The following is a 17,468-nucleotide window of genomic DNA, read 5'->3' as shown; positions in this document are numbered from 1 at the left end:
AGAACTTTCTGTTGGGCAGGATTTGTGGATATGTATTGTGAAAATCTGGTTTTGTCATTGAATAGCTTGTTTTCTCCATGTATAGTAATTGAGAATTTTGCTGGGTATAGTAGCCTGGGCTGGCATCTGTGGACTCTTAGTGTTTGTAGAACATCTATCCAGGACCTTCTGGCTTTCAGAGTTTCCATGTAGAATTCAGGTGTAATTTTGATAGGTCTGCCTTTATATATTACCTGGCGTTTTTCCTTTGCTGCTTTAATATTCTTTCTTTATTCTGTATGGTGTTTTGATTATTATGTGGCGAGGGGACTTTTTTTGGTCCAGTCTATTTGGTGTTCAGTATGCTTCTTATACTTTCATAAGCAGGTCATTCTTTGGATTGGAAAAGTTTTCCTCAATGATTTTGTTGAATATGTTTTCTGAACCTTTGAGCTTGGCTTCTTCACCTTCTTCTATGCCTGTTATTCTTAGGTTTGGCCTTTTCACAGTGCCCCACATCTCCTGGATGTTTTGTGTTAAGGATTTGTTGGCTTTAAGATTTTCTTTGGCCGATGAATCTATTTCCTCTAGTTTACCTTCAGCGCCCGAGATTCTCTCTCCCATCGCTTGTATTCTGTTGGTTATGCTTGTGTCTGTAGTTCCTGATCATTAACCGAGAGTTTCTATTTTCAGCATTCCCTCAGTTTGTGTTTTCTTTATTGTCTCTATTTTAGTTTTCAGGTCTTGAACTGTTTGAATTGTTTCCTTCATCTGTTTGATTGTTTTTTTTTTTTTTTTTTCTTGGTTTTTCTTGCTTTCTTTAAAAGATTTGTTCATTTCTTGCATTTTTTTTGTTTGGTCTTTTCCTCTATTTCTTTAAGGGATTTTCTCATATCATCTTTCAGGCCTCTATCATTTTTGTGAAGTTATTTTTTTAAGTCTGCTTCATCTGCTTTGGTGTGTTCAGGTCCAGTTGGTGTAGAGTTCCTAGATTCTGGTGGTATCATACTGGTCTTTCTATTGTTGGGTGTTTTCTTGTATTGCCGTCTTCCCATCACTTCTTCCAGTGGTTGCACATGGAGTCTTTCTCTCCCCTGCTCTCCCGGTGGGTGTAGGTGGGTCAGGAGTTCGATGTCAGTAACTTTGGATGATCTGAGCTCTCTTGGAGGTCTCTCAAGCAGAGGCCACAGCAGGGCCAGTGATGTGAGGAAGGCAGGCTCAGGATGGTCTCAAGCACTCAGGCAGAAGGTAGGCAAAGGAACCCAAAGGTCAAGTGAGGGCAAGTTCCATATGGTCCCTCATGGAGGGGTGGGTCCATTGTGCACAGAGCCAACCAAAGTTCCAAGGAGAGCTTGGGGGTGTTGGACCCTCCCCTGGCCAAAAATTCACCCTGGCCAAACACTCACCCTGAGCAATGGGCCCAATAGGGCCAAGGATGAGGATTCAGGTAGGTATATCTCTTCTTGCTGTCTTTCTCTATTCTTCCCTTGCCTCAATCTTCCTGATCCCTCATGTTATACTCTGCCCGTCCCCTTCCTTCTACCTCTCTCCCCCACTAAGATCTTTAATATCAAAAATTAGAAGCAAAGTAAAATTATATTTCTAATAAATTGAAGGGTACATTTCTGACATGTATTACAAAAAACAAATACTAGTGTTTGAATGTATTTAGTAGACTAGTAAGAAAGTGAGGAAGACTGCTGAATATGGTAGTGTGTATCTGTAATCCCAGTACTCAGGAAGCAGAGGCAAGAGGATCACTATAAATTCAAGGTCAAGCTAGTCTCCCTACCAAATTATATACCACTATGTTTCAAATAAAACAACAAATATATGAATGACTCACATCAGGAAAAAGCCAATTGGCCGATGAATAAACTACTGAGATTGCAAATTTGAGTAAAATTATCAGCTACGTCTGTTTTTAAGAAAGCAGTTTGAGGCTGGAGACATGGTTCAGTAGATAAGAGTGTTGACTGCTCTTTCAGATTTTCCAGAGGACCCAACTTCAACTCCCAGAACCCACATGGCAGCTCACAACTGTTTCTAACTCCTAAGATCTGACACCCTCACACAGACACATGTGCAGGCAAAACACCAATGAAAATTTTAAAAAAAAATTTAAAAAGCAGCTTGATAAGATGTAAGTGTCAATGCTGACTAGCCTTATGCCAATTTGACACAAGGTAGAGTTATCTGAAAAGAAGGAATCCTCAATTTGGAAAATGTCACCATAAGATCCAGCTGTAAGACATTTTTCTTAATTAGTGATTGATGGGATAGGCCCATCCCATTATGGGTGGTGCCATCCCTGAGCTGGTAGTCTCATGTTCTAAAAAAGAAAACAGGCTGTGCAAGCCATGAGAAGCAAGCCAGTAAAATAAGCAGCACCCCTACTTCAAGGTTTCTACCTTGTTTGAGTTCCTGTCCTGACTTCCTCTGATGATGAACAGCAATATGGAACTGTAAGCCAAATAAAACCTTTCCTCCCCAACTTGCTTTATGTCCATGGTGTTTCATCAAAGCAGTAGAAACCTTAGCTAAGAAAAATTGGTACCAGCATAGTGGGGTATTGCTGTGACAGACCTGACCATGTTTTGAGGAGGTACAATGAAGGTCTTTGGAACTTTGGGCTAGTAAAGCTATTGAGAGTTAAGAGCTCTGTGGGATGTTCTGAGGGAGCTGGGAAGAGAATGTTGGAAACAGTGCAGAAGATGGAGGCCTGACCTGTGACATTTCACTGGGAAGATTAAAGACTATAAGGGCCATTTGCTATTTTGATTTAAGATTCTGTTATTGTGGTTAGCTCCGGCTGAAGAAATCAGCTGTGATTAACAAGACACAAGAACTACTAAAGTGAATCCTTCGGTTTTCTGGGATACATGATGCTGATCAGCTGGAGCTAAGAAATTAGCAGTAATTAGGAAGAGACCAGCATCACTAAAGTGAAATTTTCTGGGAAGTGTTTCTGGAGAGTAAGAGAAGCTGTGTTCCAGAGGCGGCCAAGTTTGGCCCTCATGTTGGCAGCCAGATTTGGTAATGCGTAAGAGTCACTTAAGTGGTATTGGTTTTGAAGGCATGAAGTGGTCATGGAGAGAAGCTGAGACTCGGCACTGTGAGAGGCCAGGAGAGACCACTGGTGAAGATGCAACCTCAGTGGCAGTTGAAAGCTCAGGATTGAAGGGGTCATGCAGAGATGCTGAGAGTGCAGCCCAATTGTACCAAAGGACCCCAGCAGTTTTGGAGATGACAGTACAGTGGTATAACCACCAAGGGCAGCAGCAGCGGCAGTAGTGGAGTTGAGCCAACCAGAGCCCAAAAGACAAGCTGGGTGTGCTGCAGAGGGTGGAGCATAGGAAGTGACCCAAGCTTTTGGAGGAGCCCAGAAGATCGTGAGTGAATCCCAGACATTGGACATTGTGTTGTTTCCACAGTTAAAGTTGTTTTGTTTTGATTTGGTTGTGACCGTGCCCTGGTTCTTCACTCTTGAAATATGAAGATGTGTAATTTTGAGTTTTACAGGAGCCCATAAGTGAAAGATTTTGGACTTTTAAAAGAGGTTTTGGATTTTTAGAGAGATTTTAAAGAAACAGAAATTTAATGTATTTGGATTTGTAAAGACTGTGTGACTTTTAAAGTTAGTTTGTATTTTAATGTGAAATATTGATGAGTAAGAAAGGAAGAGTTGTAGCCTAATAGTGATGTGTTTGTGTGTCAAGTTGACAAGGATCAATTGTGCTAGCTACTCTTGTCAACTTGACACAAGCTAGAGTTCTTTATAATGAAGGAACCTCAATTGAGAAAATGTCTCCATAAGATCCAGTTATAAGGCATTTTCTTAATTAGTGATCGATGGGGGCCGGGCCCAGACCAATGTGGGTGGTGTTTGTGTCAAGTTGACACACAAAACCAGCCAGTACATAAGTAAACAAGTGCAAGAAGTAACACAGTGATAAGCTGATAGAAAATTTCACTGTGCTAAGTCAAATTTGTCACTTTTTGGATGAAAAGATGGCTCAGTGGATAGAAGAACACTTGTCTGTGAAAGCAAGAAAAACTGAGTTGAAATTCCCAGCACCCACGTGTCTTTGCGGCCTGCAACCCCAGTACCATGTGGTGAAGACAGGTCCATTTCTGGAGTTCACTAGCCATCTAGACTAGCTGAGATGATGGAAATTTGGTTTCAGTGAGAAACCCTGTCTCAAAACTAAGGTACAGAAGAGCCAGCAAAACGGCTCAGTGGGTAAGGGTGCTAGCCACTCAGCCTGATAACCTTAGTGCTATATGCAGGCCCACATGTTGTAAGAAGAGAGCCAACTCCTTTCATGTTGTCCTCTAGCTTCCACAGGCACACTGGCAAGTATTTATTTACCCCCATAATAATGCAACAGTTGATTAGTTAAGATGGAGAGCAGTAGAGGAAGACTCCCACCATCCTCCTTAGGCTTCTGCCATATGTGTGCAGAGAGAGTTATGTGTACCTGTACACACACAAAACTTCACAACTGAGAATTGATTAGTCAAGTCACAAAAATAATTACAAATAGCAAAAACTTGTAAAATAGTTAAATGACCAACAACCCATTCCACAGAATATAATGCAGCTGTTAAAAACCATATTGAGACTCTAGTTTAAAACCAAACCAACCAAACAAATAAAAACAGGCCTAATGCTGCACACTCACAATCCTAATGCAAGAAGGTATAGGCAGGAGAAATCTTGGGACTTTCTGGCCAGGCATCCTAGCCTAATTATTGATCCAGGTCCTGGTGAGAAAGATCTTATCTCTAAAAACAAAGTAGTGGCTAGATAGGTGGCTTAGATGTTAAGAGCATTTGTTGCTCTGAAGAGGACCAGGTTTGATTTCCCAGAACCTACGTGGTAGCTCACCAACTGCCATTCATAACTCCAGTTCCAAGGGATCTGATGACCTCTTTTGACCTCATGGGCATCCAATACATATGTGGTGCACATACATACATGCAAACAATACACTCATACAAATAAAAATAAATCTAAAAAATTATTTTTGATTTACTTTTGTTACGTGTATGAGTATTTTGCCTGAATGCATATATGTATACCACATATGTACACCTGTTGCATTCCCTGAAATTTGGATTATGAATTGTTGATAGCCAAGATATGGGTGCTGGATCCTCTATAAGAAGTACTCTTAACTACTGAGCCATCTCTGCAGCCCTAAAAAAAATGTATGTTGAGTTAGGTATGCAGACATGTAATGCCAGCCCTTTGGAGACTGAGGCAGGAGTATCTTTCTTAGTAGGTAGGCTCAGCTGTATATATGACTGTCTCAAAAAAAAAGAGAGAGAGAGAGAAAAGAAAAAATAAGCATAGAGCTAGAAAATATATGAAGAGATATTACATGAAAACACAAGTTTCAAAATCATGTTTATAATTACAGTATAATCTTTGAAAGAAGGTTTGTAGGGGAAAGACTAGAAAGCTATGGCAAAGCATTGAGAATGGTTCTGTTTTGTGCTTGCAAAGTGAGCAAGATTATTTGTTTTCCCTGTTTTGTTTTTTAAAGATTTATTTATTTATATTTTATGTGTAAGAATGTTTTTGTCTGCATGTATGCACATGTGGACTTGGTGCTCAAGGAGGCCAGGAGAGGGTGTCAGATCCCCTGTCCCTGGAGTTACAGTTCTGGGCCACTATGTGGGTGCTGAGAATTGAACCCAGCTCCCCTGCAAGAGCAGTAGACTGCTCTTAATCACTGAGCCATCTCTCCAGACCCCAGTTTGCATGTAGTGATTACTTTAAGTTAGTATTCAAATGATAATTCATAAATGAAAGAAGGGATTTTTCTCCAGAGAGATTTCTTTTGGGTTTTAAGTCTTTTATTGTGAGAAACATATGTTCCATGTGTTCAGGCTCTCTCCTTAACAGATGATTTACCTTATTCCTGGGCTCTCTTGGCTATCAGAGAATTTTACTTTTCAGCCTGGATAATAAAAAGCTTTCATTATGAACACACTGATATTTGTATGCACAACAATTTTAGAGTACATGGTTGTAAAACAACTGCTTCTTCATCTGTCCATGAAAGCACTGAATCAAGCCATGCATAATTTGCTTCTATTTTTCTGACAGGTAAATTGGTAAGGATAAGTGGATTGAAGGGCATGGTGCACCAACACTGACCAGGCACTTTGTTATAATAGCTTCTATTACCTCTTATAAATTGTGAGGATTAAAAAGAGCCTCACTGACTTGCTGTAGGAGAGAATGTCCTGTATGACTCAATACAAGCTCTTGAACTCTTCACAGTTCAAACCCAATGTCTCTCTGTGGTAACCCTGGCTGGCCTGGAACTTGTTCTGTAGATCAGGCTGACCTTGAATTCAGAGATCCACCTGCCTCTGCCTTGTGGATACTGGCATTAAGGATGTGCACTACTACCTTCAATTAGAACTAAGAATTTTAAGAAGAGTTCCCTAATTAAGCCTCCAACCCTTAAGGAAGGATGGAGCTGGAGAGGTGGCTCAGAAGTTAAGAGCACTTGCTGCTTCTCCACAGATCCTGAGTTCCCAGCAACCACATGGTGGCTTACAAACCATCTGAGGTGGGATCTGATGCCTTCTTCTGGCACAAGGTCATAAATGCAGATAAAGCACTCATACATTAAGTAAATCTTAAAAGGGGGAGATGGATCAACCACTGCCACCTTTATTGTTACCCTGTTTTCCCTGATACTCGACACCCTCATTCTGTCCCATGTTGAAGCTCTTGGAAATCTAGATATATAACTTTTTAATGCAGTCCTTCCCGTTTTTCTTTCAATTGAAAGTAAGCCTGTTTTATAGAGGTTACCTATGTTACGACAAAACAAAATATTGCCTTTTTCCCCTTAATTATGGTAGAAATAAAAATTGGTCCTTAATGGCCACAATACTTTTATATCATGGAATATTAAGTTTGGAGGTTTCAGTTGTAAGACAGAGTGAAGGTCATGCTTCTTGGTTTACAAATAGGATTTTGCTATACCCACACTGATAACCATTGCTGTGTTATGTCTGTGAACAGGTTCCTGGTATAAATTTACCTGTCAATCAACTGACTTACTTCTTCGCTGCAGTCCTCATTAGTGGTGTTGTACATGAAATTGGACACGGTATAGCAGCTATTAGGTAATAAGAATTAACTTTTTCTTTTCTATTACATGCAAATAAGTTTTTTTTAAAAAAAGATTTATTCCTCAAATCTGGTATATTTGAGGGTTTTTTTTTTTATTCTTTTGGTAGATATCACTCAGTGTATACCCACCATTTATTACTTTGGTGTAGTGCCTTTTTTATAGAAAAAAATATGTTGCTGATATGTCCTTCTAATCATGTGATTATCTGTATTCTAAGTCTTTCTGTCTTTTGTTTTATGCCAGCATGATTATAATCTTGGTGCTTCAGGGTTTTTCCATCTACTTTTCATTTTAAAAACTATACTTATTTATTTTATATGTATATGCATGTGTGCACATGCTGTGGCATATTTGTGGAAGTCACAGAAGAACCTGTGGGAGTCATTCTCCTTCTACCATGCGGGTCCCAGAATTCAAACAGTTCACAGGATTGGCAGGAAGCCCCCTTACCCACAGAACCATCGTGCTAACCAGTCCTTTAGCATTCACTGAATTCAACCCTCTGCCACTGCTCAGAATGTTTTCTGTGGGAGTAGGTAGCCAGAAGGAAAGGTCTCTTTAGCCTAGGCTAGCTTCAAACTCAGGGTCTTCCAGCCTTGGTCTTCTAAGTATTAGGGTAATATTAGGATAATAAGTATGTGCCACTGTAAACGGCTCTACCTTATCAGCTGAAACAATTTCCTATTTCTGTTCATGTCCCGTGTTGGCTAGAATAAAAAGCTAGAAGTGCTGGGTTCAATGGTGTATATGTATGCCTACGTAGAAATCCAGGTTGAAGACAGAGGATGAGATCTGGGACTGACTTTGGGAATCATGCTATTTTGGTGGTTTTCACTGCCTAATGTATCTTTCTTTTGACACCTAAATAATTAAGATGGGAAGAAGGCATGGGTGGTCACTACTTCCCTGATACCCCATGGCAAGTCTTGCCATAATTAGAAACATGCCGACAGGCATCTTCTCTCTTTTGTGCATGTGGACCAGGGAAAAGGCAAATCACTATGCTGGAGGAGATTAATTATTATTTTTTTCCAATGCTTATGAACAAATCTAGACATTCATTGTAACATAACAGATATACACACTACTGGTTTAAAGAGGCAGTTACCTTAGCTGGACAGTGGTGGCACATGCCTTTATTTCGAGGCCAGCCTGGTCTACAAAATGAGTTCTGGGACAGACAGTGCTACACAGAGAAACCCTGTCTCAAACAAAACAAAAGGGCAGTTATCATAAAAAATTTTGTCATGTGTTACGTGAGTGTAGGGGTGGGTGTATACATGTGCCACATGTGTGGAGGTTAGAGAACAGTTTTTCAGGAATCATTTCTCTTCCTATGGGTGGCACCTAGAGTTGAACTCAGGTTGTCAAGTTTGATAGCAAGCAGCTTTATTACTTACTGTTCAATCTCACCCTGGTTAACTTTTATAAATCTAATTTTTTCTTCCACATATATTTAACCTTGTAACCTTTAGGGTTTTAGGCATTATTCATAGTTTCTTAAATTATAGTATATTTGTGAAACAACTTGGATAACTTTTAAAATACAATATATTAAATTTATTCTTTGAGAATACGTGTATGATATATTTTGATCATATCCATCCCTTATTCCTTGCCTCCAATTCCTCTCAGACCCTCCACATCTCCTTCCCAAGTTCTGCCCCCACCACTTAGTAACTCACTGGGTTAAGATAGTGCTACCTGCAATCTCCTAGAAACCATCAACTACCAATAACTTCACTGCTATGGAAAATGCCTCATGAGCTTCTCCCCCATTTATACTATACTGTTGACTGGTTTGATCTTGTGGTCTTATGCAGGCAAATATAGCTGTTGTGAGTTCATGAATGTATTGGCCATGTTATATCTGGAAGACAGTGTTTTGAAGCAGTCCTTCCCAAACTCTGGGTCCTACAATCTTTCTGCCTCTTCTTCTGCAGTGTTTGCCTGAGCCTCAAGGGAATGGGTTTGTGATTTCAATGTCCCATTTACAGCTGAGTACTCCATAGTCACCTGTGCTCTGCACTTTAACCAGTTGTGAGTCTCTGTTTAACTGCCATCCATTGCAAAAACTAAATAGCAAGTGTCTCTGATGATGATTGAGAACAGCATGAATCTATTGATATAAAGATAATTCATTATTTAGAAGGCAGGTTAATTCTATGTCTATTTAGCAAAACAATAATAATAGATTCTTCATTAGGGCCTGTGACCTCGTGCCATAGTTATTGTTTTATTGATTTGAAGAGACCATGACCAAAGCAACTCTTATCAAGGAAAACATTAACGGGGGCCTTGCTTACAGTTTCAGAGGTTTATTCCATTACCCTCAATGCCAGGGAGCATGGAGGCACACCAGCTGAAAGCTTTGCTTTCTGATCTGCAGGAAGAGAGAGAGAGAGAGACTGGGCCTGGCATGAGCTTTTGAAACCTCTAAGCCCCCAGTGACATACTTCTTTCAACAAGTCACACTCTGTATTCCTTATAATCATTTCAAACTTCTACTCTCTGGCGACTAAGCACTCAAATATATGAGCTTATGGTGGTAATTCCTATTAAACCATCACACCTACCCATGTGCAGGGTTTTAGCCAGTTTTAGTAGTAGCAAGAATGAGTTCCCTCCTGTGGAGCAGGCCTAAATCTAATCAGAAAAGTTGTTGATTATCCACAGAACAATCTTGGCATAACAACCTTGTTATAGCTCACAAGGTTTGCAGCTGGGTATGACCACTAATGACTTTTCTGCCCTAGCAGACTGCATAGCACTCTCTGCCACTATGAACTATTATTTATAAATCTCATTACCAACAAAGAGTGAATTACTTAATTGTCTTACTCCTCATACTACCTGTTTGGTCCTCTGAGACTATTAAATGTTTTTTTTTAGAAATGAAATGGTGGGAAAACTCCTTTTAAGAACTATTTTACCAATGATTGTTTTTAAAAATGCTTAATATTAGCCCAACTGAAATATACTTAACATAAATCTTGAGGATTATTTATAATAACTAAGACAAATGTGTTGGAATCATATATTTGAGTTATATATTTCCTCTTGTCCTCTGAAAATAGTTTATATTACTCTGTATAATTGTGTCACTGCTTTCTTATAGAAGTATTAGCTATGTCTTTATATATCAAATTTCAGTAATATAGTCAACAATATCAAAAGTCCTAAGAATTTGACATTTTAAGTGTATTTCAAAGTTCTCTAATGACTAGGACAAAACTATTAGACTATTTTAAAGTTATTACTAGGTTTTATTTTATATGTTTTATTTATCCAGGGAGATTATTTTTTAAAATTTGAATTTCAGAATTTTAAGATTAAATCATTATTAACTTGACACATACTATAATATCAGTAAATTCCTTTTTCTTATTGTGATTTCTTACATGTTTTCTTAGGGAACAAGTTCGATTTAATGGCTTTGGAATTTTTCTCTTCATTATTTATCCTGGAGCATTTGTTGATCTCTTCACCACCCATTTGCAACTTATATCACCAGTCCAGCAGCTAAGGATATTTTGTGCAGGTAACAAATAGATAGACTTCATTGTTTATTTTAAATGTTTATGTGTTGTTTGGGTTTTGATTTTCTGTGGTTAGTGATTTTATTGAAAGTACTTCTGTGAAAAATAACACTTGCTTAATAAATTCAGTTTCTTATATACTACTTCAAAAGCAAATTTGTTTTTTTGTTTGTTTGTTAATGTGCTATGTGAGACAGGGTTTCACAGTTTTGAACAGTCATGACTGTCCTGGCACTCACTCTGTAGACCAGCCTGCCCTTGAACTCAAAGAGATCCACCTGCCTCTGCCTCCTGAGTGCTGAGATTAAAGGTGTGTGCCACCAACACCTGGCCAAAAGCAGTTTTTCTTGAAAAAAAAAAAACAATGTAAATTAGTAAATAAAAGCAGAGGAAAAAAACTTCATGTTTACTGAAGCAAAAGAATGGTCAAACCCTGAAACTAGAACTATGAAGAATGTCAACTTAGCTGAATAATCAAAGAAATGTGCAAAAGTAAAGAAAACATGAAACGTCAGTCACATGATAAATCACAATTCAAGAGTGAATAAAAGATGGTATGCAAGGACTGATGCTGAACTCTAGCACTGTTGGAGTTCAACTAGACAGAAAGACTCACCTGGAGATACACAGTTATGTAGGGGAGAAATTCTGTGATAAACAGATCCATCTTAGCTACAGAAACTAAAAACAAATCTACCACACTACTACATCTCATTAAATGGAGTAACTAAGGCCAAGCAAGTATGGAAATATAATTATTGAACAAACTGTTGTATACAATAACTAACCAGTGAAAACCAATGGGACCCAATAATGTGGCTCAGTGAGTAAAGATACTTGCTGCCAAGCCAAGCCTAATGACCTTATTTTGATTTCTACATTCTATGTGGTAGGAGGGAGAGAACCAATGTCTCTGAATTGTTCTCTGAATTCTGTGTTCATGCCATGACATGTATGCATGTACAAAATAAATAAAATATTATCAAAACTTCCTCAGAGGTTAGAGAGATGGTTTAGCACTTAAGAGTACTTGATGATCTTGAAGAGGACCTGGATTTGGTTCTCATTAACTACATAGTGTTCCACAGCTATCCTTAATTCCAGTTTTAGGGAGCTCAATGACCTTACCTCCATATGTCATAAGGCCAAAATATTCACACAAATAAAATAAATTACTTTTAAAAATTAATTTATCTCTTTAAAAATAAGTGGAGATGGATAAAGTAAAAGCAGTAAGTCTGGATGCTAATTCTCTCATTTCCTTAGTGGTGTGAATCAGATAATTGAGATAAAGTCAGTGATTTGAGTGTAATAGTACACGGTAAATTATCTGAAAAATACATTTAAACATTTCAAGTAATCATAATAAATGAAAGTAGACAAAAGATCTTATGTGAAGTGACAAAATAAACCAACATTAGAAAAACAAAATAATTATTTTCCTTATATCATAAATTACCCCAAATATAAATGAGATAATCTATATTAATTTTTTTGAGATGGCATTCTATTATGAAATCCTGAGAAACTGACAGCATATCAGTATCTGAATGCAAAGGTAATAAAATGGCCAAATGTCATAAAAAGATTTCAGAATTCTAGTTTTTTTTTTTTTTTTTTTTTTTTTGATATAAATGCTGTTGGCCAGTTACTATCATTTCTTATTGGCTAGCTCTGTCTGTCGTAAATATTAACCACGTGGTCTCATCTTACCGGAGATTTGGGCTGGCGTTCTGCTCTCTCCAGTCTCTACATGCTGACTCCTCTCTACTACTTCCTCGAATCCTCCTTGTTCTGCCTATCTTGCTTTCCTATTGGCCAACAGTGCTTTATTCATTAAACAATACAAGAAACATATTTACAGAATGACATCTCCCATCATCTCTTTTCTGTCTAAAAATAAAAAGAAGTGTTTTAACATTAACATAGTAAAATATATCACACAACAGAGATAAGCTATATTATTAAAATGTCAGGCTGAGATAATTCACTTGTAGGATGCTTGCCTAGCATCTGTGAGGCCTTGGGTTTGATCACCAGCACTACAAAAACGCCCTTAGTTTAGATTTTAAAAGTATCTCAAATTTGTGATGTTTAGAACAATCTATCTTAAAAATTATTCAAATATTGGAAAGTAAAACATCAGAATATCTATGCAAATAATAAAAAGTCACTTATTAATAAGGAATATAACTACGAGTCTTATTTGATGAAATACCAAATCAGAACACCAAACAAAATGGATAAAGTAGAAGGACAAATATAAATATGATGTGTTCATTTCTCATAAGACAAGAGAAAAGTGTAAAATGTAAGATCATGGAATCTTATAATTACTTATATAAAAATAGGTAAGTTTGATTGTATGTTATGAACACAGACAAATTCTTTTTAAATGCCCATGAAGTTGTCATACAAATCAATATATTCACAAATCTCAAATATAATAATAATAGGATAATTTAGAAATTTGACTTAATCACACATTGGATCCATTTAATTAAAAATAATAGCTTGATATGATCGTTATTAGTTATTCATAGGTAATAATAATAACATCATTTTACCAGAATACAATATAAAGCTTTTTACTAAAAGAAAAATTCAATGATATACAGTTATTGTAAAGTCAGAAGTGAAAATAAGTCAATTAGGCAATCAATTTAAGAAATATGAAGAAAAATATAAAATATTTATAAAATAATGTATTAAAGGCTAGATAGATGGCTCAGAGGATAAAAGGACTTGCTGCTCTTGCAGAGGACGTGGCTATCTTAGAAACTAGTTCCTAATACCCATGTGGAGGTTTACAACTGTCCTTAACTCCAAGGACAGGGAACCTTATGAATTCTTTAGACATCTACAGACACTAGATATGCATGTGGTGTGTGTATATTCCTACAGGGAAAATAGTCACATAAAATAAATAATGAAGTAATTAATAATGATATAATCAGAGTATTAAACCCAAATTATTTGGAAAAAATAAAACATTAAGCAAAAAGAAGAAAAAGGTATTGACAGAATTTTATTCAGATTAGTGAATAATATAGAGAAAATTATATAATTTTAATGTTTTTATTCATCTCTGAAAAAAGTTTTCACAAAAATGAAGAAATATAATAATGTGAAAATAGCTGAAATTAACTAAATAGGCTAATAATTACAAGAGGAGAAATTATAAAAGTTGACAAAAAAAATTTCCCTAAACGTTTTATAAGTAGAATAAAATCCTGAATAAACTTTTTTTCTTCAAAAAGATTATGTGTGATATATACCATAGTATTCAAAAATATATCATATTAAGCACATTTTTAAACATTAAGTAATGGCTGAATGTCATTGTAGTAGTCCTTTTCCTTAACATTATAATACAATGCAGTTATAATTCATAGTAAACAATGTTTATACAGTAAATATTAGTTCACTGGTAATGTTTATAATGAGGCAAATATTTAGATATACACAGAAGTTAGGGTGTATTTTATGGTTGTGAGCCCAGCCTCTAATGGCTGAACTATCCCTCCAGCCCTAGGGTGTATTTTATAAAGTTAACTTTCCAAAGTATTATCATAATTCAAAAGTTTAAGTGGCATGCATAGCACTGAGCAAATATTCTCAAAATAGTTAAAACATATTTTATAGTTTACTCCCAATTTTATCCCATGTATATGCATTTTTATCAGAAGTAAAGTCAAAAAGGGAAAGAAAATTTAGCATAAACTTTTCCAGATCATATACAGAAGGCAGCTAAGTTTTTCTATTATTTGAATTGTTGTAGTTGGATTTTTGTGGAAGATCTGGTGGTTGCTTATTTTGTTTTTGAGATGTGATCCCACTGTGTAGTCCAGGCTGGTCTTGAACACAAATTCTTCCTGCCTCTGCATTCAGAGAGTTGAGAGTGTACGCCTATGTCCTCTAATACCTAGCAAAAATTAAGTTTTGTTTTTTAAGAAAATACAGCACTGATAGTTGTTAGTGGTAAAGCACAAAATGTGATATATTTCAAGAATGCAAGTATACTTTGACATTAGTAACTTTTGAAAATAAAACTTTACTGTCAGGGAAATTTTTCCTCATCTAAGACATTAAGACCAAAAACAAAATTAATGTATATTAACATTTTTAAATATCATACTTAGTAAAAGGAGAAATTGGATGTTTCATGTATTTATTAAAGGGCAAAGCTAGGTGGTGGTGGCACACAGATTTAATCCCAATACTTGGGAGGCAGAGGCAGGTGGATCTCTGTTAGTTTGAAGCTAGCCTGGTCTACAGAGCGAGTTCCAGGACAGCCATGGCTACACAGAGAAACTCTGTCTAGAAATAAATAAATAAATAAATAAACAAGCAAACAAATAAATATTAAATGACAAAACTATTATTGGTGGCATGTATATTATAGTAAGTCTTGTGGCTTAATAAGGGGAAATAAAAATTATAAAGGGGCTGAGTTATATAGCATACTGGTAGGATGATAAACAGACACAAAGTGTAAAATTAAAGAGTAATAGACCTTTTTTCCTAGATCTGATATAAGCCTGGCTGAAGGGAGGTAAGAAAAATCAACTGAATTAAAATAAGGAAACTTCAGTAAGGAACCTAGAAGAGAAAATTATATTTAGTCAGCAATTAGACAGGACAGCACGAAAACCAATGCAGGCTCCACACACTCTGCAGAAAGTGGTAAAATAGTTTAGGCATCCACAGAATATACTGGCTAGATGGTCTGTCGCAGTGCAGTGACGTATATAGTGGCGCATCCAGTGACGTTGCAGTGACATTTACAACGCATGCGTTTCTTGCCTCCCGGAAACAGCACTTAACGCCTCAGACGACGGCAGCCTTTCTCCGAAGCGCACGCTTTTCGTCAAGCTCTCTTGGGTTTGTTTTTCTTGTTGTTTTGTCATTGTTTTGTCATTGTTTTGTCATTGTTGTTGTTGTTTATAAGCACGCAAGTGCGTGCTTTTCTTCCCTGATTTTTTTTCTACTCCACAGCCATCTCCCACCTGCTTGCTACCCAGCACCGCCACGTGGGTCTCAGCCATGGCCTCAGAGAAACTTTTCTGTATCACCACAGAAAATGCAGAGATTCCTGCTGATTTTGTGGAGCTGCAGCCACTTAATGTAGAAGCGGTTTCTGTGGAAACCAGCGGTATTCAAACTATCGAAGTGTACGAAGACATAGGTGTCGACTGGGCACATGGTGGCCACTACCACTCTCCTGTTATCGCTCTGCAGCCTCTTGCGGGCGGCACCCTGAGTAATGGTGCCCATGATCAGGAAATGATCATCTTGCAGACACGAGAGGAGGTGGTGGGCTACCAGGACTCAGACAACCTGTTATTCAGTGCTGAATTTGAAAGCCAAATGGTTGTTCCAGTTATTAATCAAGATGATTATCTCCAGCCGACCAATGCCTCTTTGTCGGGCTTCATGGCAGCAGAGCAATGTCAAGGTGAGCTCAACTCCTATGAAGGGAATCTCTGTAGTTTGACAACCATTATCGAGGCTGGTACGGAAGAACTCGTGAGCCCTGACCTGGGCGACAAACAGTGGGAGCAAAAGCAGGTAGAAATCGAAGCTCTTGAGGGAGAATTACCCTTCGCCATGTGGGAGGTTACTGAACAGGAAGATACAATGACTGAGAAGCAGGCTGACGATTCACCTCCTGATTACTCTGAGTATATGACCGGAAAGAAATTTCCTCCTGAAGGAATACCTGGCATTGACCTGTCTGATCCCAAACAGCTGGCAGAATTTACAAGCATGAAACCCAGGAAGCCTAAAGGAGACTTTCCAAGACCTATAGCTTGCTCTCATATAGGCTGCGGGAAGATGTTCAAGGATAACTCAGCTATGAGAAAGCATTTGCATATCCATGGGCCTAGAGTACACGTCTGTGCAGAATGTGGCAAATCTTTTGTTGAGAGTTCAAAGCTGAAACGTCATCAGTTGGTTCACACTGGAGAGAAGCCCTATCAGTGTACCTTTGAAGGTTGTGGGAGACGCTTTTCCCTTGATTTCAATCTGCGCACTCACGTGCGAATTCATACTGGAGACAAGCCCTTTGTGTGCCCATTTGATGCCTGCAGCAAGAAGTTTGCTCAGTCGACCAACTTGAAATCGCATATCTTAACACATGTTAAGAACAAGAATGACCAGTAAAAAGAAGTGAGAAAATCCTGGGAAGTATTTTTCACTAATGTGCCTGGGAATAAATATGCCGCTTGTTTGGATAGTTTCTACGAAAGTTCTTGCAAATGAATTCTACATCACTTTTGATAGAGTATAGTTAAAAGTTTTATTTTGTGCTTCAGTGGTGTTTTTGTGAAGTTTAGTTTCAACAGAATAGACTAATAACTTCACATTGTTGCTGAGATGCCACATTTTGTTTTTATATTATTCAATTGTTGCTAAAGATGCCCTATGTTGTTTTGCCCTGGGGTGTTTGAGAAGTTTGGTTTCAACAGTAGACTAAATCATGAACCTTATATTGCTAAATTCTACCTTTTGCAGTGATATATTTATGAAACTGGTTTCAACAAGAGACTGTTTCACAAACTAGATATGCTAAAATGACCTGTTTCATTCTGCAGTGGTGTTTTTATGAAACTTGCTTTCAACAGGAGACCAACTCATGCACCACATTGTTTCTAAAGATGCCCTGTGTTATTTGCTTTGAAGTGTTTTGAGAAGCTTGATTTCAACAGGAGACTAAATCACAAACCTCAATTGTTGCTAAGATGCTCTGTGTTTTCTTTGGGGTGACTTTTTGTGGTTTGGT

At 37.5% G+C, this 17,468-nt stretch overlaps 1 protein-coding gene across 2 annotated transcripts in view; it reads left to right on the top strand.

Annotated features, from left to right (window-relative positions):
* The window catches only part of LOC127218194 (transcription factor YY2), a 30,243-nt gene extending 13,276 nt beyond the window's left edge, over positions 1-16,967 (top strand). For both annotated transcript variants that reach the window (XM_051179224.1, XM_051179222.1), the window contains 4 exons: positions 7,031-7,134; positions 10,556-10,683; positions 15,501-15,565; positions 15,680-16,967. In XM_051179224.1, the coding sequence (XP_051035181.1) occupies positions 7,031-7,134; positions 10,556-10,683; positions 15,501-15,565; positions 15,680-16,849 (1,467 nt within the window). In that variant the 3' untranslated portion in view covers positions 16,850-16,967. The remainder of the gene's footprint in view (positions 1-7,030; positions 7,135-10,555; positions 10,684-15,500; positions 15,566-15,679) is intronic.
* Positions 16,968-17,468: the final 501 nt, after the last annotated feature.

The sequence above is a fragment of the Phodopus roborovskii genome, unplaced genomic scaffold (genome assembly GCF_943737965.1).
Source record: "Phodopus roborovskii unplaced genomic scaffold, PHOROB, whole genome shotgun sequence".
Lineage (NCBI taxonomy): Eukaryota > Metazoa > Chordata > Mammalia > Rodentia > Cricetidae > Phodopus > Phodopus roborovskii.
Note: the sequence above shows the minus strand (reverse complement) of the source record. Positions and strands in the feature narration are given on the sequence as shown.